Source organism: Ambystoma mexicanum, chromosome 9, assembly GCF_040938575.1.
Source record: "Ambystoma mexicanum isolate Mex_15411 chromosome 9, UKY_AmexF1_1, whole genome shotgun sequence".
Lineage (NCBI taxonomy): Eukaryota > Metazoa > Chordata > Amphibia > Caudata > Ambystomatidae > Ambystoma > Ambystoma mexicanum.
The window spans coordinates 646638238-646661275 of record NC_090931.1 but is presented as its reverse complement, the minus strand read 5'-3'; the positions used below and the strand labels follow the sequence as shown (position 1 = coordinate 646661275).

The following is a 23038-nucleotide window of genomic DNA, read 5'->3' as shown; positions in this document are numbered from 1 at the left end:
AAATAAAAGATTTAAAAACACACAATTGGAAAGTAGGGTCTGTTTTGCCTTTACCTCACACAGAGTGGAATGATATGTTTTGCGCCTCTATGCAGTGTAAAGGCTGTGTCGTGACTTCATAACCGCTCCCTGGGTTTACTTGCTTACACAGCACGTGACCACAGCAAAATATGTTCACACGGTGATTGGTGTATGTCAGATGTTATCTCATTATGCCGCACGCATGATATTGGCTTCTTCGCCTGCATGCGTTGGGACAATTTCAAACTACGTTACCCATGTTTGTATGGTGCAGCACTGTCCGCTGTTGTTTCTGGGTGCCCCATGATCGACAGTGGGTGCCAACTAGTTCAGATAACATACCCAAGATTGCCGGTGTTGCTGTCCTGTTTCCTCACTCATTGGGGGTTCTGACCAATAGTTTCTGCCGGTTGTATTAAGGTGGTAGTACTGGGTGTTTATCTTCTGGAGCTGTTGATGTGATTGCCTTGCTAGTCGTGGGCTCATAGGTGGTCACAGTGTGTCAAAAATCCTATATCTATGTGCAGACTTCTGTCTTTTAAGTTAATTTTATTTTAATAAAGGTTTTTATATTCACTAATTGCTCTTCAGCTGCAGAAACCCATTCTAGACTGCTTGCTATTCACAGGCATTCCTATTCAACGAAGTCAATTACACAATTAGTGGTAAAGTGCACTACATTTTGACTTAATTAAACAGTACTTGCACATTTGAATATATTCAGTTTTATTTTGATTCTTTATCAAAATGTCTCTATTTGTCAATATAGCAACATTCACCAAATGGGGCACGTGCATATGTTTCACCCTCTACGGGCTTTCTCAAGGCACAAAAGATCCACATTTCGATTCAAACTTGGTGTGAGTCATTCTTACATGTCAATCTTTACATGTCATTTTCATCAAATGTTTTTCAGTACCTACCAGCGTTCCTGTCCTGGCGATAAGGTACAAACTGGGCCTAGTCTCTTTGGAAGCCCTGGTCAAATGGAAAAAACTAAACCTCCTACGAAAAAAATACCCGCCGGGAGCAGGGTCAAGTTGGGGTCTCCTAAAATGTGTGTTAGAAAGTAAGTCTCTGGCCGCTCCCGCTGAATGGCACAGTCAATGTCTACAAATACTAAGCGAGCTGGTTACTCCTCCCTTTAGCCCACACTCTTGGTATGGGCGAACAGCTTAGTAGTGTGTATAATTATAACACCGGAGTACAACAAGCACATGTATTCCACAACATTATTTATTCAATTCTAAAAACAAAACATTATTTTCGGTAAAAAACGGTTACTTTGATCATGGATTGCAAAAACAAAATGATGCTGTTTCACATACATCAAAGATATACCTGTGGTGGGGTTAGTACGTGACTTTAGTTCTTGTACAACATATACAATGTTTTCTAGTTGGTCATACAGAGCGAAAGATCGGCTAAAGCCTTATTTTTCAAGACACTTCTTATTTGCAGATAGTGACGCCAGAGGACCAAATCATACTAAAGTCATAGTAATTGGTTTTCGTGAGAGGCCCTTTAAGTCTGGCCTACAAGATGTGTCAGGCTCTTGAGCATGTCTTCGATCATGGTCTACATATGTTTCGGCCCTTGTGTCTTTTGGGCATTACCTCTAAAACTTACTGACAATCGTTGAGTGGGGCTTCTTCAGGATGAAGTTGTTTCTTAACATCATGACTTAATCACAGAACACAATCACTGTTGTCTGTATCTAGATGCTGAATTTTAGAGCATGTGCACCTGGGTTATAACTTCAAAACTGGTTGCTTCTGTCTTCAATGTGCAGATTTTTTCATCAATCTTATCTGCTTTTCTTAATGATTCTCTTTAAGCCGAAGCTGTTTGAGTTTTTCCTTTGCCGCTCTCCTTATGAACAGATTCTCTTTCGGCTGGACGTAGCTATTCAGGTCTCGATGACGTGCAGGCGAAATCTTCTTCTGCTGCATCTGATGAAATGTGGCAGTGCTGGCTAAATGCATCTGCCCCACATAGTCACATGTGTGCTGGTGTGTGGAGTGTTACCCGTTTCAGGCCTCGCTTTGTCAGGTTTCTTCTTGCTGTTGATCAGAAACCTCATGTATTTTAGATCATCGTTGAATTTCTCATATTGTCTCTGTGCCCAGTTTCTGTGTTCAAAATTGTGCTGCTTCTCCTCCGATCAACACCATCCCCTCTTGTCACAGATGGCCTAAAAAATCCACAGGCAAAACGAGTGGTTTTATGGTGCTTTGTTAAACCTTTGAACAACTGGTCTGGGAAGACTGGGATAGTTGAAACTAAGGGGGTTTCTAGGGCACCCTCCACCATAGCCCAGGTGGCCCTAGCCACCAGACTATCCCCAACATATTCTAGAGCACACTAACCCCTACTATCTGGATGTTTTCTAATCTGGGAGAGAAGCCTAAAAGCTGTGGGCTTTTCTATGCATCTACCTCTGAGGCTTTATAAGAATTACCTTTTTTCTGCTTTGACAGCCTGTCGTCACCAGGATTTCTCATCCAGCTTCTCTCCTTCTCACTGTCTCTAGCTCACTCTGTGACACTAGCTCTGCCCCTCCCATCCTTCTGTGATCTTCCTTGTCTCCCTCTCTCTGTACATTTTTTTTCCTTCTCTCACTTCTTTCCCATCCCGCTCTCTTCCCCTACCATTGCACTACCCATCCCAATCCCCTCTCTACCTTCCCCCTCTCTGCGGCAGTGACCCCGGTCTGCTTCTCTTTCTCCTGATCTTGCACACTCTTTCTGCCTGTCCCTCCCCACTACCTTGCTCTTTTTCCTCTACACTTCTACCAGTACTGTTAGTATCAGCAGACACTCGGGCACCCTTTCTAAATCCCCATACACTCCCCTCCCCTCTCTCTCTCGACCATTCTCTCTCTCTTTCTCACTCACCTTTTGCACACCCCTCACAACACTACACTCGTCCGGTCCCACTCTCTCAAACACAATACCTAACCTGCACTCTCTCATAAAACTGCCAGTCTCCTCACAACTCCACCCACCCGCCTTCTGCCTGGTCTCTGGATCCAGCACTGCTCAACCTGTTAGTGCCCGAGCACCGATCAAGGTATTGGCCCAAAATGTCGCCCTCAGAATTCCGACTCCCGAAATTCCACCTTTTTATTTTTTTGACCACCCCTTACACCACGTATATATGTGGGGGTGTGTGGGATATAATAGTAGTATGGGAGTATGCAGGGGTCCACCCCCTGCATATGTATGTGGTGTAAAGCGAGTTTAAAATAACAAAAATAAAAAGTCTGCATTTTCGGCCATCGGAATTCTGGGCTTTGTAGTGATCACATAGATCCACCAATCAATCTCTTCTCTTTGGCTAGGCCGGCTTCCTTCCTTCCTTCCTTCCTTCCTTCCTTCCTTCCTTCCTTCCTTCCTTCCTTCCTTCCTTCCTTCCTTCCTTCCTTCCTTCCTTCCTTCCTTCCTTCCTTCCTTCCTTCCTTCCTTCCTTCCTTCCTTCCTTCCTTCCTTCCTTCCTTCCTTCCTTCCTTCCTTCCTTCCTTCCTTCCTTCCTTCCTTCCTTCCTTCCTTCCTTCCTTCCTTCCTTCCTTCCTTCCTTCCTTCCTTCCTTCCTTCCTTCCTTCCTTCCTTCCTTCCTTCCTTCCTTCCTTCCTTCCTTCCTTCCTTCCTTCCTTCCTTCCTTCCTTCCTTCCTTCCTTCCTTCCTTCCTTCCTTCCTTCCTTCCTTCCTTCCTTCCTTCCTTCCTTCCTTCCTTCCTTCCTTCCTTCCTTCCTTCCTTCCTTCCTTCCTACACCAGCTTCTTTTGGTCTCCCTGGTCACATGCTGACCTTGGCCATTCTTTGACTAATGGGGTTAGGACGGCGCCTGGAAGCCTTTGAGAAGGCTTTTAGCTCTGTCACCGTTTTAGTCGTAATTTGCAGGGACAGCCATGTGCTCAGGCTGTTCGTTTTCTTAGCGACTGTGAGTTTTTTTTTCCAATTGGGTTTGGGGAGCATTTCTGTGTCTCCCCTCCAGTCCCTTCCCACCCTCAGTTCGTTTTCCGTTGTCCAACGCCCCCATGGCCCATCTGGGGTTGGTAGGTCGGAGATGGGCGTCTCATTTCCATTTGTCTGGTTGCGCCGAAGTGCATTTTGGGAGTTAGGATTCTGAAAAAGACAAAAAGGAACTCTTCCAAGAGTGGAGTTTGACAGTCATTGTGGAAGGGGTAGGGGTACCAGCAGTCATATACAAAGCACAGTCAGGGGGGTCATTACAGACCTTCTGCCCCAAAACACCCTCAACCCTTTTATGGGAGTCCCCGTCTCCACTTGACATGGTCAAGACCCTGTCAGACTCTTTAGATTCCTCTTCCTTGAACTCAAATCTTTCCATGGCTTGCCACCCGCAACCCCTGCGTGCCTGGCTATCTCCATTGCCCAATTCTCCCCGTATGATCCCAAGCCCTTGCATTTCTATCCCCTTCCGCCGCCTCCCACTCCGCCCTGCGCTCTCTCCCGCTCCTTTACCTTCCTTGCACCGTTGCTTTGGAACTCCCTAAACCAGGATTTTAAGAAAATCATCATGCTCCAGGTGTTTTCAAAAAGTCTTAAGAATATTCTTTTTACACACAAGGAAACTTGCGCGCGGCAAACCTCCCCTTCATTTCCAGCGCTGTCCTCACCCGTGCAAAGCTGTAAATAATGTGTAAAATGGCTGCTGCCGTCCAGCCAGTTCTCACTTGTGCAGATTTGTAAATGACTGTCTACCAGGTACATGATGTGCCTGGACTGCTTCATGCCATGTTCCCACTTCCCTCTCACCAGTCGGCTCCGCCAGTGTTAGGCATAGAGAAATAGGAATGCGCCACTGTATGGGCGTGTGCCCGGATGCAGGGCCGGCCTTAGGGCGGCAGCGCCCCAGGCAGCAAAACAAAAATGTGATGCCTCATTTTTCAATAGGCACCGATATGAAAGCATCAGCATCCTATTGTTATTAAATGCGCCCCCCTCCTGAGAGAGCGGAGCGCATTTGATTTCAATAGGGTGCCCGCCACAAGCGTATTTGACTTTGAAAGACTCCCCTGAGCTGGGGTGGCAGGGGACTAATGGCACCCTGGGCAGTCACAAGGCATGCATTTTCACGTGATGTTTTACTCAAGACTACCAGGATCCCTCACCCTTACAGGCCACAGGTTGCCCACCACTGATTTGAATGGTTAGTGGCTATACTGTCAAGCTAGTGCGCTGTCTACCCTTCCAGACGGGAATCGGACTCCCCTGATTCATGCCAAGCCATTTATTCAACCACATATGAGTTGACATGCAAGTAAGTCTAATGGAATGGTTTACTTGCAAGGTTTTGTGGCCTTTCACCTAGAAAGAATGATGCCTTTAATGGCCTAGACATGCAGGGGTCGTTCTTTCCTTTTTACATTGTGTGGGGATTAGTGTTGCTAGGTGACTCTGTGTTTTGAGGTGTCTCCTGAGGGAGATGCTATTCCACTCCTGGGCTTTTCTTTTTACATTTGTTTTACTTCTATCCATTCTATTCAATGGAAGTGACCCACACTACAACTCCCAGCAGGCAGTTGATGGAGAAGTGAACACTGGGACAGTGTTCCTCCTGACATGGAGTCTTCAGCAATATTAGTTGCAATGGTGATTTGCATAAAATCTTGAGTGTAGAACTGGATGAAAACACTAGTTTGTTTGCATAGTGATTGCGGAATACCATACTTTCACTGGGTATATACTGCTCTCGTTGCTGCACTGCTACTCATTGTGAGTTGCCCCCTCTCTTTTGCTCACCATGAATCCAACAGTGTTCGGTTCCAATGTGTGTCAAACAATTCTGATGAAAGCGAATTTCTCTCACACTTTCTAGCTATGAATTACCCACAGTTGAGCTGTCTGGTGTATTACATTTCTCGATACTAGAAGATTTTGTCCCCCAAAATTTGAAAGTGGTACTATTCATCCCAGTAAATTCATTGTGGCAATTCTTTTTTTCTTTTAAAGGGAGGGAGGGAAGCTAAGGGAAGGGTGCAAGCCACTCGCACCCTCAGGCATGTAGTATCATGAAACTACATACCTGGTTTCACGGTTCGGGTCTATTTGACCTAACACATTTGGCCCGCCGAATCACATTTGATTGAATTTTACGTTTTTTTCGGTCTAAAATGCGGGGGGAGACCCCCACCCCACTTCCCCTCAACCTAATATATACCCTTACCCACCCTATATATATATATTTAATAAAATTTGACCGAAAAAAGGTCATAAAAATGTAAAATGTTTTAAGGTCAATTATGCTAATACCGGTTTCACCCATATTACGGATCATAGGTGCAGTATAGTACTGAGAGCCTTATGGTTGGAGCATTGGGCCATGTTTTCAAAACACCAAGAAAGTTATGGCGGATTTTAAAAGGGCTGAAAGAAACTCTTTCACCTGAAATATGAAAGCAGAATAGTCCATTTGAGCCAAGTCACACATTCCATAACGCCACTTAGTAGCCATCGCTGGAAGGTCACCCCCAGTTCCGAGCCACAACAGCAAGGCATTGTGGGTATGCAAATTAGCCAAAATAGAAATCTTTTTCTCCAGGAAATGTTCTTTGTCTTAGAGGGCAGTGCTACTATATACATAGCTTAATCAACCCAAGACAGACATTTTGCAAGGGTGTCAGGACAAATATATATAGTCTCCAATTTGCCCGCCTGTGGAATCTTACCAGGATGACATTTGCCACTTTATAATTTTTGGGGATGACCCCACTGAATACCATATTTCTCACAAGCCCAGTCCGAATGTTATTTTACTGTCCATTTCACAATGAATGTTCTGTAATTATCCTAATCATGTTTCATCTTAGCGACTTTTGTTGTCTTGCTCCGCTTCCTCTGCCTCAATAAGCATATCTGACCATTGCTTGAGGAGCTCATCACATCCAGGGGTGTAACAGACAATGATCCATCCTCTGCCATGCAGGGAGTCTCAGTGTACAGTGCATAGGCCCATAGATTGGATCAGGCCTTGGGCTATGGGTGATTGTAATTGCAGAGGCCCCTCTTCAACTTTCGTTATGCCACTGCCCTCACTTGCCCATGTCCTAACATTTGTCTTTTGCCTAGAACGGCCATTTAGTCCGATTGCCTTTCTCACAGCCAGCGACAAACAAGTGACATTGAGGAAGTTCTTTAGGGATGGCCAGTGGCTGCAACCACATCTTGCTCAGACACCTCACAGTCTCTGTTATTCAGGTGGAGCTTGGAATTGTTGAATGCGGCCGTGCACCACCTACCAGTGCTGTGCAGCAGTAACTAAAGTGATCTGAATAGTAGGCCTGAACTGCCACCTCTCACTTAGGCTTTGGGAAGTACTCTCCACTGCCTGTCCTTCTGCACACTGCACTGCGCATTGAATACCATCCCTCATTCTGGCCAGAGATCACAAAAAACATTGCCAGTGTCTTGGGAATGGTACTGTATGAGGTATATTGCATTATTTAGCAGAAGTTCATTATCTCATCCCTTGCTCCCCAATATCCTACAAAATTATCTAAAACCCCATATGTGCCCTCTGATGCTTTGCTGCATCTTTGCCCCACCCAGCCCGTAAGGATATAAACACCAGTGAGCTATGCACCTAAAGTGCTGTTACAAATGGTTGCCGTGACCCGTGCTGCTGGTTTTGGTTGGGACAGCATAACTACTCTGCGTTAGGGTGTGATGTGGTAAGAGATGATGCCGCTCCGGGTTCAAAGCCATTGGTAACACATGGTAGTGCTCATGTCTTAGGACCTGCTTTGTGTAAGGTTGTGATGGTCCTAAGCAGAGGATAGGACTTTGGATGGGTGATACAGCTCTGGGCTTGGAATCTGGTTTTCAGGATGGACCCTTCCTTCTATAGGCACGGGGTCTGCTTTGTGATGGAAGTAAAGACCAACAGTGGAGTTATCATCTGGATTGGGGAAAAGCTCCTTACTTGGCCCATCGTGGAACTACTTATTGGGCGAAGGCCTATGATTTGTTTAATGGAGGAACAACACATCCCTGGGCTTCAAATATGGGTTGAAGGGGATGGGGAGCACCTGTTAAATGTAGCTGGGTGAGGAACTGGTTTGCAGAAGGACAATAAAGCTCTGGGGCTATGTTCTTGTTTGGGGGGGGAAGGATATGAATGCTACGGGTATAGAGACACGTTTGGAAAATATCTTGCCTTAGCCGAGTATAGGATTTTACAGCTTGGGGCCTGGGTTGAGGGTTTAGGTTCAGAAGGCTTGTGTTGCATTAGACCTCCAACGTATTGTGGAGACCTTTGGCCTAAAAAAAGTTGACTCTAATTCCTTTTGGCTGTATTATTTTTGCCCCAAATCTTCTATTCCAGTGGTACCACATGGTATAGACCTGACACTGGTGGGCTGGGTGACGGGGAGTGGAAGGAGCAACATGATTCATGATTCTTATCTGACTTCCCTTTGTTCTCACCCACCAGCTCGAGCTCCACGCAGGCGAGTGGCCAACCAGATCCCAGAAGAAATCCTGAACAACCATGAGCTGCAAGAGGCAATCAGCGCCCTGCCCAGCAATTACAACTTTGAGATCTACAAAACCATCTGGAGAATCCAACATGTGGGCGCCAAGAGAGGTGAGGAAGTCTTTCAATGATGGTTGGTGGCCGCAATGGGGGGGGGGCAAGAGGGGGGGTGGTGTGTGTGTGTGTGTGTGTGTGTGTCTCATACTGAAAATGGGTGGAAAGAAAGGTGTGGAAGTCTTTTTGGGATAATGGGCAGCATTGAGGATGCTCATGAGGATGGCATAACAGGTTTTAGTCATCAGAAGTAAGGGATCCTTTGGGAAATAGTGGGTGGCAGAGTGGTATTGAGAATGGCAGCCTTGGTCTGCCAGAGCCAGGTGGTGGAACAAAGATAGGGCAATAATCGTATTGGTTTATGCCAGCATTACAAGCCACCATTGCCAGAGAAGCAGTGTGAAAGGCAGGGATCGGTACGAGCTGGGCTGTGACAATAAAACATCAGAGGGAGTTCTAGAAAAGGGCAATGAAAGATGAGGCTGAGGCAAACAAGTGGTTACACTGTTATCAGAAAGGATATGGTGAGATACCACCCTCAAGGCAGTGAGAAATCACGCAGAACGCTGTGAGAGCTAAGGCTAAAGTCATTGAGATATCACACTGAGGGTGGTGAGCGGTCAGGCTGAGGGCAGAGAATGGTCGCACCCTAGCTGAGGTCAAAGAGAAATCAAGTTGTGGGATGCAAGAGGTTTCGCCGAAGCCACTCGGGGGTCAGACACAGGGATGTGAAAGGTTAGACAGATGACAATAAGACATCAGTCTAAGAACAGTGTGTGGGGCACTCTCTCGGCAGTGAAGGAGCAATGTGAGGTCCATGAAAAGTCAAGCTGAAGGCTATTAATTTTCTCTTTGCCACTTTCCCCTCTTCTCCAGTCGGGTTCTCATATTGGGTTCCCTCGTTCCCTTTTGGACAATCCTGCTGCCTTTCCTCCTCCCCCCAGTGTGACAGTACCTTCTGTTACACTGCCTTATCCCGTAACTCTGGCCTGTCCTATATATCCCAGATTGCACAGTCTGTGTCTCTGGTTTTATGCAAAAGCAAAGAGGTGATTGCTGGAATGTTTAGAATTCATCTTAAACCTCCAGCAATTGCTCTGGGGAACTCTGCAGACTATCGTTTTTCACCTGCCAATCCATTACAACAAGGGAAAGACCATATGGAAATCAGGCTTGGTCCCACCCCAAAAGGGGCAGATCAGGCAAGCGGTTTGGTCACATCACTTCGGCACAAGACTACAAGCATCCCAGACATGTTTTGGCCTTGTTGGGCCTCATCAGTGAGGAGTAGCTTGGGTCTCTAGGCCCAGCAGGCACAGGACCCACGTCTGGGCATACCCGTCCCACTGGGGGTGTGAAAACAAGAGGTGATAGCTGGAAGGTTTTGAATTAATCCTAACCTCTGGCATTGCTCTGGGCAACCTCCCCCCCCCCCCACCACTGTTCTTCGTCTGCCAAGCCATTACAAAAGGGGAAAGACCATATGCAAATTCCCCCTCCCCGTATGTCCATCTTTCATATTGTCGCCAATCTTCCCCAGTCTGGTTCACTTTCAGTTTGCACTTTCTTTCCCAGCCTGTCTTTCTCCTTTTGCATTCCCTCTTGGTTGGTTTGTTAATAGGTTTTTGGTTCCCTCTCTCCACCTTTGCGCTCCAGCTCATTTTGCAGCCCCTCTTCCCAGGTTTAGCTATCTTCCATGTTATGTCAACCAGTAGGACATAAATATGTCCTAATTCCCACAGGAATTAATGAAAGTCCCTGTGAAAATGTTGAAGTAAATTTCTTTTCTTTTTCTCCCCTCCTAAATGATATGGAGGATTGATGTTGGAATAGTATACTGTTTGCCTTGCAATTCTCCACTGTTTGATGTGATTATTATATTATGTCTTCATACTTAAATAAATGTAGTCTTTTAAAAAGAAAAGGAAATCCCTGGCTTCTTTGCACTGACGGCTATCATGGAGGTGGGAGGTGTTTTACCGCAAGTAGGTTTCCATCTGGAAACATTTCCCAGGAGGAGCAGCTCTACTACATCCCTGACGGTATCCGGTTAAATTCTCAAAAACATATTTTCGAAATACCATTTTGTTGAAAACAATTTGCCACATTTTTTTTTCTCGAATGTATTTTTTTATTTTATGTTTTTTGTTTGTTTTGTAAGTAATAAAAAGTGTCAAAAAAGGGGGGGTTGGGGGAACCTCCCCATTTCAAAAATAAAATTAAAAAAAAAAATTTGAAAAAAAAATTTGGCAATTTTGTGCCGACAAAATGGCATTCGAAAAAGTCACTATAAACCATCCCTGACACCTTGGACCAGGTCTTTAGCTGCAGCATGTAAGACTTCATGGGTGACTGTGTGTCAGTGATAGTGTATGTTGGAAAAATGCACAGGGTGACTGTGTGTCAGTGATAGTGTATGTTGGAAAAAATGCACAGGAGAAAGGAGAGCAAACCCCCTCCTACTCACTCCCTAGCCCAGGAATGTTCAGTTTTATTAGGAATGAAAGCTGTGTGGGACTCTGTCTCCTAATTGAAGGCAGACATTGACCTGTGTCTCCCATGCAAGCAATGGCATGGCCTAAGTTCTTGATGACTAGGAGCGGCTTTATGGGATGGATATAGTGACGCAAGAGCATATGTCCTCCTTTGGCGGAAGTGTTTGTTTTGATTTATGAGATAGTGCTAACATGCTTCTTTCATGCACTTGAATTGCAGCCACTTTGTTCAGCCTGACTCTGGCATGTTGTGAATATGGGCTAAGAGCCCTCCACATCGTTGTGTGGGAAGGCCACCTTTGGACCAGGGAAATGACGTGCTATGGAGGGGCGGGCAGAGAGGGGAAACAGCAGTTATTGCCATGATGGTGTGTAATAAAGAGGCAAGTATACATCGGCCATCATGTGCTTGTATTATTTGAACATGGCGTGCCTTCCCGCAGCCTGCAGTGCAGGCGAGGCATACCCCGACATTGGCGATGGAGAGACACATGCCACAACAGCTGCAGCACCCTGAGGCACCTGGGACGGCGCGAGAAGAACACACGTGGCTTAGGCATACTGCACACAGAGCCTGCAGGTAATGCGGCCCAGGAGGGTGCTGTCGGGCACTTCGATGGGATTGTGTCCTCTGATGTATTCCATATCTATGACATGTAATGTCCACAGCTCTGCACTTCGAAAACTTTTCAGCAGAGGGCGTCTTGCATCGATGGCGTCGAGCCGATGTCCCTCGAGGGCCTCCGTCGAGGGTCGACGTCACCGGATGTTATATATAGGATGCACAGCACCCGTTGCCTCAGTTTCGTTTTTTCCAACAGCGAACGTGTATAGCTTCGTGAAACTCGGTGCGCCTCATGTGTATCATCGACCTTTATGATGTCTATTTCTTCGACCCCTCTGACTCCAAGGTCCAGGTTCAAGACTTGCCGGGACTGCAAGTCCAAGATGTCTCTGACCGACCAGCACCGTATTTGTTTATGATGTCTGGGTGAGTTGCACGACACAGACGACTGCTCGAAATGCCAGTCTCTAACCGCCAAGGCCTTGCGTGAAAGGAAGGGGAAACTCAAGGCAGGTAGGGGGGCCTCGAAGTCCCGTAAATCCGGATCGAAGTCTAGGGTTTCCACCGACGACTCGAGGGGCGACTCTCCACATTGGGAGGAGGCTCGAGGTTCTCGGTCTCGGAGTGGTTCCTGACATTCCTCGTCCTTGCGGCACTCTATGGAGTGCCGGCACCTGTCGCCTTCCCCGTCCTCCTCGGAGGATGGCGCTGTGCGTAAGGTAGCCTGTCCCACAAAGTCCTCAACTCCGGAGTAGTCGGCGGCTTTTAAAGAGCAAATGATGGCGATTTTCCAGTTGCAAAGCACAGTTTCTGTCGCGCCTTCTCACGAAGCCAGTAGAGAACGCTCTCGAACCGCGGCTCGCACGCCTTTGAGCTCGGGTTCGCGCCGCGACTCGTGCTGGGAGCCCTCGAGGTCCCGCGTGGACAAGAGCAGTCGCAAGAGACGTGCGTCCAGGTCTCGGTCCTCGTCCCCAGCGAGACCGTTGCGGCCTGTGGAGGTATTGACGCTGGCGTCGACTCGTTCGGTGCCGGGACAGTCGGACTTGTTCCGTCCTATCAGCCTACGCCTGTAGCGGCGTCGACGCCGAAGGTCTCTGAGTCAACACCAACGGCGCGGATTCCGGCGTTGAAGCCCTTAGTTGTCTCGACGTCGATGTTTTCGATGCCCTCAGCGTCGAGGCCCTCAACGCCCTCGTCGCAATGTGTCTGAGGAGTTTCCTGAGGAGGTGGTTATGCCTAGGACGGCTTCCTCTAAGTCGGGGAGGCCGGTATTGGGCCCCAGGCCCTATTCGGTCTCTTTGGCTGGGCTTTCCAGACCTTTGGCTGACATTTTTTAAGAGGAGGAAAGGTCAGAGATTGACCCTGCTTCTCAGGATGAGGCTCCGGGATTGCTGGATGACATTCCCTTGGAGGAGTTGAGGCAGACCCTCCATGATGCCAGTGGCCTGGACACTTCTCCGGAAGTAGAGTTTGGTAGGCCTGAGCCAGGGGCTCATGCAGACTCTTCCTACTGTCGGCTCATGTCTAGGGTCTCCGAATACCTGGGGTGGTCCAGTCCTCCTGAGGATTTTATTCAGGATGACCTTACTGACATCTTGGACCAAGGTCCCCCTTCTGACCTGGTATTGCCCTTTCATCTTACGTTGCAAAAAAGGGTGTCATCGGCTTGGCAGGCCCCTGAGTCATTCCGGTGGTCAATAAGAACTTGTCGAAAAAGTACTGCCCATCTGTTAGTGACCCCAGCTATTTGTCTACTCACCCCACTCCTGAGAGTTTGGTGGTTGAGGTGGCTACGACCACCTCGAGGCAGCAGGCGTACCCTACCATCCCTCCAGATGGGGACGACAAGCGCTTCGACGGATGGGCTCGGAAGGTCTTTTCTTCAGGGTGCATGCCACTGAAAGCTGTCAACTCCACATGTGCCTTGGCAAGATTTACACACTCTGTGGAACTGTGCTTCCTTAGCAGCTGAGCATATTCCCGAGGGGGAGGAAAGGGATGGCTTCCTAGCCCTTGTGCGTGACGGCAAGTATGCTATGTGTGAATCCCTTCAGTCGGATTTGGACACAACATGGACTGTGTCAGCCGGTCCATGGCTGCGAGCACCGTCCTACGCAGGTTTGAGTAGTTGCGGAAGTCGGGGTTTGCTCCTGATGTGCAAGCCCGTCTTCTGAACATGCACTTCGATGGCGTTCATTTATTTGGCAGCAAGGCTGACGAGAGCTTTGAGAGGTTGCAGACCTCCAAATCTGCAGCAAAGTCTTTGAGCGCTGCAATATGTCACCCTCTGCCTTTTCATCCTAGGGGACAGCAATGGAGGGGAGGTTCCTTTCTTTTGGTAGAGGAGCTGCCAGTCAAAGGCCCCACCGTAAGGGTACCCGTGGTGGACGGGGTACTCGGGGTCCCAAAGCCGCTCGGGCAGTTGCCTCTTTGCCCTCAGGCACTGCCGCAGCCGCTCCAGCTCATTCATGAGGCCATGTCCCATGGTTCGCCGGTTGGGGGCAGACTTGCGCCGCATCTTGGAGAATGGCATGCCATTACTTCAGATGCGTGGGTTCTAGATCTCATAGCCCACGGCTACTACCTTCCCTTCCTTTAGCGGCCTCAAGACAATCCACCGGGGAAGCTCTCTTTGAAGAGTCCGGATCTGCTCCTTGCGCAGGAAATCCTAGCCCTGCTGGAGAAAGGTGCCACAGAACTGGTGCCTGTAGCGGAGAGGAACAAGGGATGGTATTCCCCTTATTTTTTGACCCCAAGGAAAGACTGGGGACTGAGACCCATCATGGACTTGTGTTGGTTGAACAAGCTTCTCAGGAAGGACAAGATCAAGATGGTCACTCTTTCTCAAGTCCTCCCGTCCCTTCAGCTTCAGGTTTGGTTGGTGTCTCTGGACCTCAAGGATGCTTACTTTCATGTGCCGATTCATGCCAAGCACAGGTAGTACCTGAGGTTCGTGGCTGGTGACTCGCACTTTCAGTTTCGGCTCCTGCCATTCGGATTGACCTCAGCCCGAGGGTCTTCACCAAACTGATGGTGGTTGTGGCAGCATACCTCAGGAAAGTGGGGATTCACATCTACCCCTACCTGGACGATTGGTTGATCAGGGCGCTTTCTCCCGAGCAAGCCATGGATCATCTATCCGTCACCTGCCATTACCTTCACAAGCTGGGCTTCTCCTTAAATTTAAAGAAGTCGCCTTTGACACCTTCCCAGTGGCTCCAATACATCAGAGCAGTGCTCGACACGTCCCTGGGGCAGTGTTCGCCTCCTCAGGTGAGGGCTCAACACATTCTACAAATGTTGGACAAGTTTCAACGTGCCCAGAGTCTCCCGGCTTTCAAATTCTTAAGGTTGCTCGGCCTCATGGCACCCTGCATACTTCTGTTGCCAGAGGCCAGACTGCAGATGAGATCCCTGCAGTGGGCTCTCAACATGCAGTGGTCTCAGTTCTCCAGCAAGATGTCGGATCCCATTCAGATTCCGCCCTCGGTCACCCAGGAGCTTCTATGGTGGGCCGACGAAGGAAATCTGATGAAGGGGGCACCGTTTTGGCAACCATGGCTGGAGGTGACGATCGTGACGGATGCCTCCCTCACAGGATGGGGCGCTCATGCCAATGAGTTGACAGCCAGCGCCGTTGGTCTCCGTCAGAGTCCATACTCCACATCAATCTGTTAGAGCTGAGAGCCATCAAGCTGGCCCTGAAGGCTTTTCTGCCGTCTGTGTGGCGGAAGACTGTCCTTATTATGACGGACAACACAGTGGCCATGCATTACCTCAATGAAAAGGGGTGACAGGGTCGCTCCCGTTGTGCAGAGAGGCGATGCAGCTGTGGTTCTGGGCCATCCAACAGGAAATCTCGATCTCGGCAGTTCATCTGGTGAGAGACAAAAACGCGGTGGCGGACGGTCTGAGCAGGCAGAGCATAGTCTCTCACGAGTGGGAGTTGGCTCAGGAAGTCCTTTTAGAGATCGTCACCCTTTGGGGAACCCCACAAGTGGATCTCTTCACCACCAGTGTCAGCCGGAAGTGCGAGAGATTCTGCTCGCGGGAATTTCCCCCAAGAGGAGCCTTAGGGGACGCGTTCGTAGTGGAGTGGTCTTTCCCACTGCTGTACGCGTTTCCTCAAGTCCCCGTCATTCCTCAGGTGTTGCAGAGGTTACGGAGGTTCGGTTCCCAAATGATCCTCATTGCTCCGGATTGGGCCAGGAGAGTGTGGTACCCGGACCTTCTCGACATGTCCATCTGCCCTCCATGCCGTCTTTCCTACCGAGACGATCTGCTTTCACGGGCGGGAGGTCAGGTTCCCCATCCAGAGGTCAGGTCTCTGAGCCTTTATGCTTGGTATCTGAAAGGTTGAAATACAAGGATTGGGACATCCCGGATGACGTGATGGAGGTGTTGCTTTCGGGCAAGAGGCCTGCAACAAAATCCCTGTGCCGTTAATGTTGCCGGAAGTTCTGCGACTGGTGCCGGGGTCAGAATGTGGATCCTTTCCAATGTTCCATTCCTATGGTGTTGTCTTTTCTGCTTTCTTTAGCCCACAAGGGCTTTCAAGTGGGTACCATAAAGTGTTACCTGGCGGCGCTGTCCATATTTAAGTGCTTGTCTGAAGAGTGTTCTTACTTTATGATTCCTTTGATTTCACAGTTTCTGAAATTACTGTCTGTGTTTCACCGTCCCCTTTCCAGGTGCCGGGTTGGGATTTGAATTTGGTTTTAAAGTTTCTGATGGGAGCTCCGTTTGAGCCCTTATACTCTTGTCCTCTGAGACTGTTGTCTTTTAAAACTGTGTTTTTACTTGTGGTTACTTCCGCACGCACAGTGAGTGAATTGCAAGCACTTTCTGCCAAGCCACCTGTAAAATAGTAGGCTGTAGTCGGATGTTGGTTTAGCAATTTTAAGATTTATTGCGGTGTTAACTTAAACAACAGCTCTCCTTGTGCACATCAAGCAGTATTAGTTTCATGAGGTTTGGTTTCCGTGAAAGGGTTAATGCAGTCCAGAGTTCAAAAGAAGCTCCACTTGACTTCTCGCATCTTTAAAAGGGGAAAATAAAGTCAACTTAATTCTTTTTCTCCACGGACTGACTCACCCTCAGTTCACTGGGTTAAGAAAACAAAAAAGACAAAAATCCACTTGGAAGGCACAGTCCTTGATTAATGGTTGACGGCTGGCGCTTCTCCTCAGCGAGTCCGCCTCTGATAGGGATCTCCCCTGTGCCTCTCACTGAGCCTTCTAGTACGCCCAGTCCCCATCACCTTTCCATTCCTCACTGGTCTCCGGCTCGGCTTGCAGCTGTAATCAGAAACACCTGGTGAGCTCTCTGTTGCTGCATTTAAGCCCCTCTCTGCTCCTCCCCTCCCTTCAGTCTCCAGCCAGTTTTCCCTCCCATTCCCCACACCTGCAGGGCGTTTTCTTTCCTCAGTCCACCCAGTTTCATGCACTGTTTGTCCCCACCCTGTATGTCTCTGGGGCCACCGATCTACATGCGGGCTGACTGCATTATACCAGTGCCAATCTTTGGTACACCTATTTCCATGCTGTATGATTGGGTTGTACCTATGCCGTTTTCCCTTTTTAATTCTGTCTCTGCCCCCTCCTTGGTTTCGTTTCTCGTGGTGGTTTCTGGGACATGTAGTTTTCTTTTGATTTGCTGTGTAAACCTTTGGTTGGCTGGGTCTCATTACTAGAATAGGATCCTCCCTTGATTCTGTTGCCTCTTTGACCACCTCACATACTCCCCCCCCGGGAACTAGGCCGTTCGGGCATGTTCAAGGCCCTGGACAAGTAATAAGCTACTAGCTGATATTTTCCGGTTTATGTACTGTAACAAAATGATAGGGTTGAAGGGTTAAAAACCACCTAAGGACCCTATGGTTTGAGTCTTTCTGGGTGGCTAGCCATCGAAGAGGGGCATGATCTGTAAAGATGGTAAACTTTCGACCTAGTAAATAATAACGAAGAGATTCAACGGCCCATTTTATCGCTAAACATTCTTTTTCTAAGGTGGAGTATGGTATCTCGTGTGGGAGGAGTTTTCTACTGATGAAGGCTATTGGGCAGAGGTCTTGTTCTGATCCTTGGGATAGCACGGCACCTAGACCACATCCCGATGCATCAGCCTGTAAATAGAAGGCTTTTGAGAAATCTGGGCAGTGTAGAACCGGTTGGGTTGATATTATTTGAATTAAGTGGTGAAATGCTTGCACAGCTTCTGGCTTGATTTGAAGTGGCCGGTTGGTTTTTAAGGCGTCTGTCAGTGGTGCTGCTATGGTAGAAAAATGCGGTATGAATCTTCTATAATACCCTACGAACCCTAGGAAGGCTCGGATCTCTTTCCGGGTTTCCGGTATTCGTAATTTTTTCAAAGCCTGTATTTTGTCCACCAACGGTGTGATTACTCCACCTCCTACAGAATAACCCAGATACTTGGTAGTTTTGGCTGCCAGCTTGGTTTTCTTGGGGTTGATATGCAGTCCTGCCTCTTGTAAGGACGTAATTACTTTGATTAGATGTTCTAAATGTTCCTTCCAGGTGTTACTAAAAATCACTATGTCATCCAAATAGGCAGCTGCGTATAGTTCATGAGGTTTTAGTACCTTATCCATTAAGGCCTGAAAAGTGGCAGGAGCCCCGTGCAACCCAAATGGTAACACCGTAAACTGAAATAGACCTTGAGGTGTTGCAAAGGCTGTTTTCTCCTGATCCCCTGGGTTGAGCGGTATCTGCCAATATCCTTTGGTTAGGTCCAATGTACTCAAAAAGGATGCAGCCCCCAGTTTCTCTATTAGCTCATCTATTCGGGGCATAGGGTAGGCTTCATATCTGGAAATGGCGTTTAGTTGCCTAAAGTCCATACAGAATCGGGTGGTACCATCTGGTTTGGGTACTAGTACCACCGGTGAACACCATGCGCTCTTGGAGGGAATAATGGTACCTAGTTTCAGCATGCTCTCTATTTCTTGTGCTATTTCCCCTCTTTTTGCTTCAGGGATTCTATAGGGTCGGAGGCGTATAATCTTGCCTGCCTCGGTTGGGATTGAGTGAGTAGCCATATGAGTCCTTCCAGGTAGACTCGAGAATGTCTTTGCTACAGGGCCCAGGGTGTCAAATAATTCAATTCTTTGGGTGTCGCTTAATTGTTCCCCCAAGCCCACATCTCGTAGGTTACCAGCCGAATGTGTAACCATTTGTTCCGGGACCGACATCTCTACTAGAGATGTACACAATATTGCTGAGTCTCTTTCTTTCCACAACTTGAGTAAATTAATGTGATAGTTCTAATGTTTGTTTTGTCTATCTGGTTGCTCCACCTCATAATTAACTGGACCCAACACCTTTGTTATACTATATGGGCCTTTCCATTGGGCGAGCATTTTGTTCGTGTGAGTGGGTAATAACACCAGCACTTTGTCTCCTATTTTAAGCGTCCTAGGTCTGCTTCCTTTGTCGTAATACTTCTCTTGCGTTTCTTGAGCTCGCCCCAGGTTTTCCTGAGCATAGTCTCTGAGTTTTCCCAGGTGATCCCTTAGTTCATTCACATATTCTGTTAGGGTTGTTTCTTCCTGCTGTTCCCAAGTGTCCTTTAGTAATCCCAAGATAGATTTTGGCTGTCTCCCAAATAATAATTCAAATGGGGAATACCCTGTTGAGGATTGAGGTGTATCACGTAAAACCATCAATACCCATGGCAGTACTTTCTCCCACCCCAGCCCAGTGGGGCTGGTTGCTCTTTTTATCATTTGTTTGATGGTTTTGTTATATCTTTCCACCAGCCCATCAGTCTGTGGATGGTACACCGAGGTCCTTAAATGGTTGATGCCAAGGGTCTTGCATACTTCTTTCATAACGTTTGACATAAAATTACGTCCTTGGTCTGTTACAATCTCCAGGGGAATCCCCACTCTAGCGAAATAGGGTAAAAGTACATCACATACTTGTTTGGCAGACATTCCTTTTAATGGAAATGCTTCTGGATATCTAGTGGCATAGTCCACTACCACTAGTATGAACCGGTATCCTCGGCTGGTAGGCTCCATTGGACCCACAATGTCTAGCCCTATCCTCTGAAATGGCTCTTTGATCAATGGCATTCTTTGTAAAGGTGCTCGTGCTGGAATATGGGGGCTTGTTTTCTGACATATATCACACTCTTGGCAATATTTGGTTATCTCAGCGTAAACTCCGGGCCAATAGAAATTTTGCAACACCCTTTTTATGGTCTTGTTCTCAGCTAGATGTCCCCCTGTGGTGTGGTCATGTGCCAGCTGAATCAGCCCTTTCCTGTAGGACTGGGGAACCAACAATTGCTCCTTCATTATGTTATCAGATCCTTGGGTTACTCGATAGATTAACCCCTGTTTCTCTTTAAAGTAGGGAGTAGGAGGTTGGACCCCACTAGTGTCTAGAGCTTGTTCCCTGGCCCTTTTTAATGTTTCATCCAGCCCTGTTTCTGTTCGAAATGAAGGCATATGGTCCCCCACCTTCCAGTCTATAATGGAAATGTCTTTATACGCTTCCTGATTCACTCGGTTTCTCCTTTTCTGGGCCTTAGATAATTTTTCCCGACTACATGCCCCCAATAGTTCTGTTTTTGAAAACGGGGCTTCTCTCAACCATCTATCGAATTCAGGTAGATCTGTTCCTATTAGCACCGGAGCGGGCAAGGTAGGAATAACGGCGGCTTTGATTGGCATCTCCTGCCCCTGTATTCCCAACACAATGTCTTTAGATGGATACCCTTTTACATCCCCATGCACGCACTTTATGTCAATGGTTCTCACCTGTTCGCTATCTTGCTCGCTCACATGGGGCTGTATGGCCGTCTGTCGGCTTCCGCTGTCCATCATTGCTTGACGGGGATGTCCATCGACTGTGACCTCTATCACGTAAGGCAGATGTTTCCTTCGGTATTCCTGCGCTTGTATGGATCCGATTTCCATTGGTTCAATTTTTGTTTTTTTGGAACAGAAACGCGCAATATGCCCCCACTCTCCACACTCAAAACATTGGGGTGCCTGTCCTTTGTTTAAGCCAGCCCCATTAGTGGGTCGGTTTTCGGCCTTGTTCCTGGGTTCGGATCCTGGTCCTTTATAGGTTCCGATACGTACTTGGGAAGCTTCCACACTTGGTCTGGTGCTCCCTGCCTTCTGATATGCTGTTGCCACGTCTATTGCCTCGGCCAGTGATAGATGGTGATGTTGCCTCACCCACCTCTGAATTGGTCCTGGTAAGGCATCAATGAACTGTTCCATCATTACTTTATCCTTAATCTGTCCTATTGTGGCTGTGCCTGTTTGCAGCCATTTTTCCGCCAAATCTTGTACTCTGTAGAACAATTGTCTTGGACTTTCACCTGGTTTCAATCGGGTTTCTCGAAACCTGAGCCTGTAGGATTCTTCATCCATGCCGAGTCTTTCCAAAACAGTTTTTTTAATCTCGGTATAAGGAGTGTCTCCGGTGTGGTTAGCCGCTTGGTATGCCCCCTGCATTACCCCTGTGAGCAAGGGAGCCAGATAGAAAGCCCATCTGTCCTGTGGCCATTGGGCTGCTCTAGCTATTCTCTCAAAATTTACGAAGAAAAAACTGGGGTCTTCTCCTACTTGGTATTTTTGTAATACCGTAGGCGGTATTACTGGATGCGTCCGGTTCGTGGCCACTGCTTCTCCCAGTATTCTTAAAGCTTCCCGTCCTTGCTCTTGGGCAGCACTTTGCACTTGTATGGCCTGTTGGAGGGCTTGTCTGTCCGCCTGCGCCTGGTGACTTTGCACTTGTAAAAGTTGCTGCAGCTGCTGTTGCCCTTCTGCGAGTGCCTTTACCACAGCTTCCATGTCTTCTGCTTGGGCGTTCTCTTGAATCCCACCGCTGCCACCACTGTAAAATAGTAGGCTGTAGTCGGATGTAGGTTTAGCAATTTTAAGATTTATTGCGGTGTTAACTTAAACAACAGCTCTCCTTGTGCACATCAAGCAGTATTAGTTTCATGAGGTTTGGTTTCCGTGAAAGGGTTAATGCAGTCCAGAGTTCAAAAGAAGCTCCACTTGACTTCTCGCATCTTTAAAAGGGGAAAATAAAGTCAACTTAATTCTTTTTCTCCACGGACTGACTCACCCTCAGTTCACTGGGTTAAGAAAACAAAAAAGACAAAAATCCACATGGAAGGCACAGTCCTTGATTAATGGTTGACGGCTGGCGCTTCTCCTCAGCGAGTCCGCCTCTGATAGGGATCTCCCCTGTGCCTCTCACTGAGCCTTCTAGTACGCCCAGTCCCCATCACCTTTCCATTCCTCTCTGGTCTCCGGCTCGGCTTGCAGCTGTAATCAGAAACACCTGGTGAGCTCTCTGTTGCTGCATTTAAGCCCCTCTCTGCTCCTCCCCTCCCTTCAGTCTCCAGCCAGTTTTCCCTCCCATTCCCCACACCTGCAGGGCGTTTTCTTTCCTCAGTCCACCCAGTTTCATGCACTGTTTGTCCCCACCCTGAATGTCTCTGGGGCCACCGATCTACATGCGGGCTGACTGCATTATACCAGTGCCAATCTTTGGTACACCTATTTCCATGCTGTATGATTGGGTTGTACCTATGCCGTTTTCCCTTTTTAATTCTGTCTCTGCCCCCTCCTTGGTTTCGTTTCTCGTGGTGGTTTCTGGGACATGTAGTTTTCTTTTGATTTGCTGTGTAAACCTTTTGTTGGCTGGGTCTCATTACTAGAATAGGATCCTCCCTTGATTCTGTTGCCTCTTTGACCACCTCACACCACCCTTTACTGTTTTCCATAAGGACAGGGTTGTCCTGCGGGTGCGGGCTTCTTTTCCTCTGAAGGTTGTGTCTGAATTTCATTTGAGCCAGAAGGTGATTCTCCCGCATTTTATCCTCCTCCACATCCTAGTAAGGAAAAGGAGAGGCTCCATAGGTTGGATCCTAGGAGTGCTTTGAGCTTTTATCTTTCACGGATGTTCCGGGTTAGAGTGGACGATCAGCTCTTTGTTGGTTATGCTGGACACCACTTGGGTCAGGCTATTTCCAAAGAGACCATGTCCAGATGGATTATCCTAACTATCATTGAGTGCTCCCGTTTGACGGGGAAGGACCCTCCGGTAGGCTTACGGGCTCACTCCACTAGGCGTGTGGCTGCCTCCACTGCTCTACAAAGGGGTGTTACTATTCAGAATATTTGTGAAGCAACCACATGGGCTTCTGTCCATACTTTTGTTAAACACTATTCCCTGGATTCCATCCATGGGCAGGATTTGGCTTTTGCTAAGGCGGTCCTCTATTCGGCCATTTGATTGGGTAATCTAAATTCACATTCTAAATTTGGTCCCTCCTCCATAGTCTGGTACTGCTTTGGGAGTCTGTCATAGATGTGGAATACATCGGAGGACACAATCCCTTCGAAGAACAAG

General features: G+C 47.9%; 1 protein-coding gene across 2 annotated transcripts in view; it reads left to right on the top strand.

Moving 5' to 3' along the window:
- DPH1 (diphthamide biosynthesis 1) overlaps positions 1-23038 on the top strand; it is a 1780687-nt gene that overhangs the window by 114479 nt on the left and 1643170 nt on the right. For both annotated transcript variants that reach the window (XM_069615361.1, XM_069615360.1), the window contains exon 2: positions 8478-8630. In XM_069615361.1, the coding sequence (XP_069471462.1) occupies positions 8478-8630 (153 nt within the window). The remainder of the gene's footprint in view (positions 1-8477; positions 8631-23038) is intronic.